Source organism: Arvicola amphibius, chromosome 12 (genome assembly GCF_903992535.2).
Source record: "Arvicola amphibius chromosome 12, mArvAmp1.2, whole genome shotgun sequence".
Taxonomy (NCBI): Eukaryota; Metazoa; Chordata; class Mammalia; order Rodentia; family Cricetidae; genus Arvicola; species Arvicola amphibius.
This window is the reverse complement of record NC_052058.2, coordinates 124,656,673-124,664,584: the sequence shown is the minus strand read 5'-3', so window position 1 is coordinate 124,664,584 and position 7,912 is coordinate 124,656,673. Positions and strand designations below refer to the sequence as shown.

Genomic DNA, 7,912 nt, shown 5'->3' with positions numbered 1-7,912 from the left:
AACTTGAAGCTCCTTCTTACCACCTGGAACACCGTGCTAGCTAGAGCCTCTGTAGACTTGTTAGGTTCGGAGACCAGGCTTGTGCCTTAGATACTGTGACTGTTCAAGCTACCGCTCATTTCTCTTCCTTCACCACCTAGAGTGCACTGTGTTTTCAGACATCAAGTGCCAGGCAGTGCTAGCGCAGGCCTTTAATCCCAGCACTTGGGAGGTAGAGGTAGGAGGATCTCAGTGAGTTCAAGGCCAACCTGGCCTACAAAGTGAAACCCAGGACACGCAGGGCTACACAGAGAACCCCGTTTCAAGAAAAATCAAAACAAGCATGACATGTGAGAACTGGAGAGGTTGCTCAGTGGTTAGAGCGGTGCGCTCTAGTCTTGTGGCTCAGGGTTTTGAAGGTTTATTGAAATGGAAGAGAAACAGCAGAGCTGGTGTGTGAATTTCTCTTGTCAGAATTATCAGGTTCAAATCCACTATAACAAACAAGCCTGAGGAGCTGGAGAAATGGCTCAGTGTTTAGAGTACTCAGGGTACAGCTATGAAGATGGGAGTGACATGTAGCACACATAACAAAGTAAGTACGCCACACCCACTTGTAAGCCCAGCTCCAAGAGTGGCAGAGACAGGATTACTAGGGCTTCCAGCCTTGCCTGGAAGGAATAGGCAGAGTGATAAAGGATACCCGATGCCTTCTGACAGAGACATACTTGGACAGATGGATAGGCACCCTTAGTGACGCACATGAGGCCAGTACGGAGACTATTTAACGACCCACTGCAGTGTGCTGGGTTGAGGTCATGGTTGAGAAGAACAGGAAATACTAATAGTGTCTAATCCCAAATTCCTCAGTACTTCATTTGCATTTTGGATTCATTTCCCTTTCCATAGGAAAAATAATCTTACAGTCCAGGGAGGGTGGATTGATGTGTAAAGTGCTTGCCACACAAACGTGTCTGCGGTCAGAGTTGCAGGTCCCCCGTAAAAGGGAGGCATGGTGGCATACATCTGTAACTCCAGCACTCGGCGGCGCAGAGATGGCTGGATTCCCGTGGCTCACTGGCTGGCCAGTCTAAATCAAAGTGGCAAATTCCAGGTTCAGTGGGAGACTGTCTCAAAAATTAAGCTGGAGGATGTTAGAAGACCTTTGGTCTCCACGCAGGTGAGCACACAAACACACAGAGTACCTCTTAACAAATGGTAAGAATAACAATGTGTTTTCTGTGTAAACGATAGGAATGCTTTGCTGGGTACATCTGGGTACGTCTTTTCTCTTGAACAGTGGAGCCATCAGTCACCGAAATGTTCTTCCCCTCCCCACCACCACCTCCCTCATCTCATTTTCAGAGGGTTTAAGATACCGAAGCTCAGACTCCTGATTTATTAACTGCTTATTTTATGCTTAGGCTCCTAGCCCTGGACTTAAATTTACTGCACCCATGTTGAGAGCTGCAGCTAGGTTATATATATATATGTTGTCTTTTAAAAGGATCATCAGAGGTCTGGAGAGGTGGCCGGGGTTAAGAGCACGAACTACCCAAGAGCTCTTGGGGAGGACCTGAGCCCATTCCCTGCACCGGCATTGGCAGCTCACAGTCACCTCTAACTAACTCCAGGGGAAACTGAGGCCTCTGTTGCATTCCAATGCAGACCTACACATATACCTACCTATAATTAGAAATAACTTTAAAAATCTTTTAAAAGGATCATTGGATAACTTCTTTGCTTTTCAGGTGAGGGAGATACTTTAGCAAGACCGTTCTTTGACCATTGCCTTAGCACACAACACATAGGTGTTCCTGGAAGAAGCCTGCATCTACATCTCTACTGTGTCCAGGTCTGTGCTGGCAAGATACCTGAGCCTCTTAACTTCTCTTCGGTCATTTCAAGTGAGGCCAAGACCCAGCTTTAGCAGGTCTGGGTGAGGGTTAAATACCACCTTAGCATCTCCCCTCTGTATTTAAATGAGCCCCCATGGGATAATTTTTACTTTTGGACTCTGGATTTGGGATATGGTATTTGGGAAGTGGGTCTAAAAATCATTACTTATGATTACCCAAGAGGGGACAATTTAAATGAGGTGTCTCAGCCTTACAGACTTTGACAAATAGGACCGGACCATCACCCACTCACTCCCACCTACCAACTCACCCTCTATCTCTGGAGAATATTGTCTTTGTTCATCTTAAAAAGTGTGGTAACTACACAGAATATGACAAAAAATAATGTGCGATTACTTTATGTGAAACCTACAACAGGAACTGGGCAGTTGGGTGATCTTCACAGCTGCATGACTTCACCAGGATCATCTTTGTTTACTTCCAAGGGGGTCTGTGAGGGAAGAAAAAGCATATGTCAGAAGACTAGCATTGCTAGGCTAGGCTGAAGGGCTGAGGCAGGTGCCAAGGACTGAAAGAGGAGGCTGCCTCATCCTGTTGCCCAAAGCGTTTTATGCTTGCCACCAAAAAGTACTCGGCGCTGTGGGAACTGGCAGAGTGCAGAGATGTCTGCCACCAGAACCCCACCTGGGGTTGGTGAACTGATATAGGAAATAATATTGAAGACTAAACATTTTTTAAAAATGACGCCCCCTTTTTTAAGATTTATTAAGTATATAGTGTTCTGCCAGAAGTATGTGTACGAAAACATCTGAGAAACTGAGGTGTAGTTCACATGGTAGGTGCCAAGCGTGCAGGAGGCCCTGGGTCTCACCCACAGCACTACGTAATCTCAGCACTTGGGAGGTGGAGAACCAAGGCAATCTTGGCTGTATTCCTAGTTCCAGACCATCCTAAGCTGAATGAGACATCTGCTCTTTAGAAGTACATTCTAGGAACCTGGAAAGCTCCGTTCTAAGCAGAGTGGCTAACAGTAGAAGCAGGCACGTTCCAGGAACTTTTTCTCAAATACTAAAGAGAATGTTTCTAAAGTTATTAGGACCAGATTTTCATGCTCTCCGTGTTACTGCTAGGGACTCTGACAGTAAAGAAGTCAAATGTACACTTACCCCTCCGGGGGGATATTTATATCCCTTCCACATCGTTCCTGCAATGAGAACCATCCATAAGACAACGATCATCGTGGGCCTTCTTGGCTGCTGCGGGTGGGGAGCGGTTACTGGAAGGCCTGGCTCTATTCGCAGGATCCTGGGACTCTGTGTGACTTCATTCCAGACCAGATGGTGGCTGGACCAGCATGGCAGTTCTTGACTGGTGAACTTTGTGGCCTAGTCTAAACTAAGATGGCCATTTTGGGTGTTAAAGCTCAGGCACCAATTATGACATAAGTCCCTGTGACACTGGGCCTCCAGGGTGAGAGCATCAATAGGCTGGCCAGGACAGAGGTACTTTTGAATGAAAGAAACCTCAAAAGGGAGCTATTCTCACACCTCTCACACATCAAAGGCAGAAAAAGATTTCTGTAACACATAAAAACCACCTGGACTTATTAGGGGAAATGAATAAACTAGGTGGGCAACAGCTTTATTTATTTATAAGGCTATTATTAAGCCACCTAACGAAGTCTCGTATTTTGTAAGATGGCAATCCAACCCTCATCCAGCTAAACCTCCTAATACCTCCCTGGGAAAGGAACAGAAGGATGGATATCGGCTGCTTATGGCGCTCTTTCCCAAGCACAAAATAATTTCAGTGGCTGAGTCGCATTCTGTGGCAGCGGCTTGGCTGCTTCGTGTCGCTTCTCTCACACCCAAGCAACGTGATAGCTTTGAGCCAGTGGGTTGAGGTCAGAACAGAAGGCCAGCTGTCATTTCCCGCTCTTACTATACCTGGGGCCAGGGCTACCATCCCTTGCCTTCTGGAGTAGTTTCCCCACAAATCCTGCTCGCGAGTCAGCAAAGTAAGACTACCAAGAGAAGCCACGTGGTGGTGGCACATGCCTGTAATTCCAGCACTCACTAGGCAGAGGCAGCTCTCTCTGAGTTCAAGGCCAGCCTGGTCCACAAAGTCAGTTCCAGGACAACCAGGGCTACAGAGAAACTCTGTCTTAACAAACAAAAAGACTACCAAGAGTAAACTTCCTCCAGCAATGCTAACTGCTCTGAAATGGGTGAGCTGGCAGAAGTCCAGGAGAGGGACTGCAGAAAGGGGGTCTCCCTGGTTGCAGTGGAAGGAGTGTGAGATGTTCAGAGGTCCGGCTTGTACCCCTACAATGAGCTGGTTGTGTGTACCCCAAGGCCACCATCATCTATAAATGCTTGCTAATAGGTTCTCATTTCACTTGGTTAAATCTGTAGTTTACTAATTTTCAAGGTTTGCATTAGACACCTTACATGGATTCACAAATGTGATATTCACAAAAATAGTAAAAGGCTGAAATAGTTCCCATCGTACCAATGAATGAACTGATGTTCAGAGGATTTAAACCTCCCCAGTTCATGCAGTAAGTTGCAAAGTTGGGTCTTGATCTCAGGTTCCTGTTAACTCTAGCTTCCCAGTTCTCTAGAAGGGACATTAGAAGTACTCATCTGGAAATGGTCCATGCAAGGGTTCCTGACAACAACCGTGTGACAAAGCCAATGAGCATGAGCTTTTTATTAATGGCCATACCAAGAGTGGGCTTATGCCTCCAAAATGTCTCAGTGCCCAAGCTCAGGTGTGCAATGTTTTTAAAGATAAAAGCCACAATTACATCAGTGGGGGGTGGTCACTTCAGTGAAGGATTTGGAGGGACCTAGTAACATCTGTCCTGCGAAACTCAGCATGTTTCCAAGTAACCACATGGCATTGGCTTTGACTTACACTTCCTTTCAGTTATTTTAGCTTTATGTTTTAGCATGGACAAACATTAACGATTCTGGTTAATACGTCTGGACCGTGGTCAGGGTGTTGCCGGATATGGGGGCTGTGAAGGGGCAGAAGGCTGAGCAGTGTCTAAGCATGCACACAAGGCGGTGACAAGATGGCATCTGTGCCGTGCCTGGTGGCACACGACTGCAACCCCAGCACTCCGGAGGCAGAGGCAGGGGGATCTCTGTGTTCAAGTGTGAGGTCAGCCTGGTTTACTTAGTGGGCTCCTCAGGGTACATAGCGAGTCCTTGTCTCAAAAAAGGAGAGAAAAAAGGATCTATTTAGGAAGAGAAAGGAGATGAGGGAGGAAAACGAGAGTAGAGAGGAGGGGTACTACGATCAAAGTCGGCTATACACATGGATATACAGACTTTTTTACTATAGCATATATGTGTGTAGGATAAAATATATAATTAACATATGCTAATATAATATAGTGTGTGTGAAATAATGGACTAATACGTGGAATTTGCTCAGAAGGAACATGCCTGGGAGGCATGGTTATTTCCAGACAGCTGGTTCTCAGCTTGCTTTCCCCAGCAGTACCCCCCAGTCTTCTCCCCTAATACACATCGAAAGCCATCCCCTCCACAGTCGGCCTGTGTCTGGGAAGGGCGTTGGAGCATTCTAGGGACAGACAGACAGGGACCCAGCCCGACAGACCTGACCTCACAGTAGCAGCAGCAGCTCGTCCTCCAAAGCTTGGCCTCTTCGCCGTGCCTTGGTCTCCCAAACAGGCAGCCCCTCTTTCCACTTTAGAGTCGGAGGCTGAGTCAGAAAGAAAATTAGAAGTAGACATGGCCCCGCTCATTGACCCCCATGGGAAGTCAGTGTTTCTGTGTAGTGAACGGAAGGCCCGGTTGGGGAATGCCTCATCCCATTGTCCCTAATAGAAACTCCTCATCTGCTTGGCTTGAAACTCTGAAGTTAGGTACTGTGACCAGCAGAACTGTAAAAAGCTGTTTTTAAAAAATGCCATAATGCCTGGATACAAGTGACATTATCAAAGCAGGCGAAGGGGTATTAAACCCTCGAAAGAAGGAGCCCCAATGGGATGAGATGTTTCTGTCACATCCTGACTTCCAAGTTGGTAAAAACCTCAACGACTTTCCCTGTTTGGTCAGAAATCCCAGACAGGAGCATAAAGCCGAGCCCGAAGTAGCTGGGATGCAAGGCTGGCACTTACCATCACCTCTGGAAATGTCCCCATGTAGGATGCAAGCCCAACAAAAAGCATCCAGCCCAGCACGATCATCACCAAAAGAAAAATAATTTCTGAGCTACAATCACACAGTGAGAGACTGTTCGCCAAGATCTTGGCAAAGGCGCGAACTCATGAAACCTTCAGTTGATAGACGTGTCGCACGCTAGTTCCATTCCTTGATTCCAAAGGATCTGAGACTCTCTGAAGTTGGAGTCTGGGAAGGCATTGTGACATCATCGGTCACGTGGCTTAGGTTTGACTTGCTTGCGGTACTTCCCCCAGACAGTACCTCAGCCCTGTGAGTTCTTCATGTACTTCCCTGCACAACACTGTCACAAGGTAGGCACCATCCCTGTAACCCCATTTCACTAGTGAGAAAAATCAAAGTTTAGAAAGCCCAGATGCCTTACACTAGGGGGCACCAGGGCACACACTAACGTGAGAACAGGTTTGAAAGGGCGTGTCACTACAACAGCTGACAATGAAACAAACTGGGGTCTAGGAAAGTGACACTTTTTTTGTTTTATTTTACTTTATTTTGAGACAGGATCTCATGTATTCCAGGCTGGCCTCAAACTTGCTATTTAGCCAACACTGTCCTTGGACCCCTAATCCAGCTATTCTACTATTTCGCGCTTACAGGACCTCTCTTCCTATCTTTACGATGGGGTCCCTTTAAGAGGAGGAATATTCCCTCAAATCACTTGGTACTTATATTCTTCACCCATGGTCAGTTCTCCACTGGTCCTCTTTTTTGGTTATCAAAAGCCAGAGCAATCCCTGGCCTTTTCTCAAAAAAGCCTCCAGTTGACACAACCGTTCTCTTCCCAGCTGTCCTGTGGTCGATATCCTTTTATGATCAAACTTCCTAAATGAGTGGCCCACACCCAAATCCCTCCTTTACAGTCTACACCTTTCCTCATGTGTCTCGTTCTGATCTAGTCCACGTTTGGAACGTAGATGCTCTCTCAGACACCATTGAAGACCTCACTTTTGGCAAGTATAGCAACACGTTTCCTTATGTCTGACCGCCACATACCCGTGTTCTTCTACGCACATGCAACTCCATATGTACAGACGGTCTTCTTGTGTTGTTCTGCTAAAGATGACCATACTTCACGCACGAATGAAAAACTTGTTCCTCCCCCCAAAAAAAACGATACACCCAAGTCTTAAAATGAGTCTTACAAACCACATGCAATCCCAACACTAGGGAGGTTAAGGCAGGATGATTGCTGAGTTTAAATCAGCATGGTTACTTAGTAAATTCCCTTCCAGTTAGAGCTCCCTAGCAAGACCATCTCAAAATAAACAACACTGGTCTATAGATTGTCCTCGTGTGCTCAGTGATGCAGACACAGAGAATGCCCAAGTGGACCTCTTGGGTCTGGCCTTGGATGACTGAAGGTGCCCGAGCTCCGCCCCGACTGCCACGGTTATCTGCAGCCAGGAGTCACGGGTACTTCTCACTGTATCGGGAAGGCTCATCTCATTTCTCTTGGATACCGGAGCTACGTATTCGGTTCTGAGGGAATTTTGGGGGCCAACCTCTCCTTCAAATTCCCCTATTGTCGGGGTAGGGGGACAGCCCTATTTGCCCCAGCGGACTCTGCCACTCAATTGCGTGTTTAGAGGCATTTTTCTCACTCATTTTTAGTCATGCCAACCTGCCCCGTGCCTTTAATGGGAAGAGATCTTTTAGCTAAACTGGGAGCCTCCATTTCTTTTGCTCCCCCCACTCGCTTTGTTCCAGACTCGCCAACGACACAGTTACTGCTGCTCCTGGCTCCCCAGCCTTCTGACACTAATGCCTCTCTTCCTCTTCCAGCCTCCCTGGTGGATCCTCTAGTATGGGACACTCAAAATCCTGCCGTTGCTAAACACCATTCCCCTGTGGTCATTC

The 7,912-nt window shown here is 47.0% G+C and overlaps 1 protein-coding gene across 1 annotated transcript; it reads right to left on the bottom strand.

Annotated features, from left to right (window-relative positions):
- Nucleotides 1-5,474: 5,474 nt before the first annotated feature.
- Spty2d1os (SPTY2D1 opposite strand) lies at nucleotides 5,475-6,060 on the bottom strand. The gene is made up of 2 exons (XM_038314158.1): nucleotides 5,992-6,060; nucleotides 5,475-5,573 (listed from the first exon to the last, which is right to left on the bottom strand). Exons 1-2 carry the CDS (start codon nucleotides 6,058-6,060, stop codon nucleotides 5,475-5,477), a joined length of 168 nt encoding a protein of 55 aa, XP_038170086.1.
- Nucleotides 6,061-7,912: the final 1,852 nt, after the last annotated feature.

Bases quoted from the DNA above. Each gene is read 5' to 3' on its own strand.
- Spty2d1os (XM_038314158.1), bottom strand. From the start codon at position 6,060: ATGATCGTGCTGGGCTGGATGCTTTTTGTTGGGCTTGCATCCTACATG. The intron at 5,574-5,991 runs GTAAGTGCCAGC...TTTCTGACTCAG, and splicing joins GGACATTTCCAGAGGTGATG to CCTCCGACTCTAAAGTGGAA.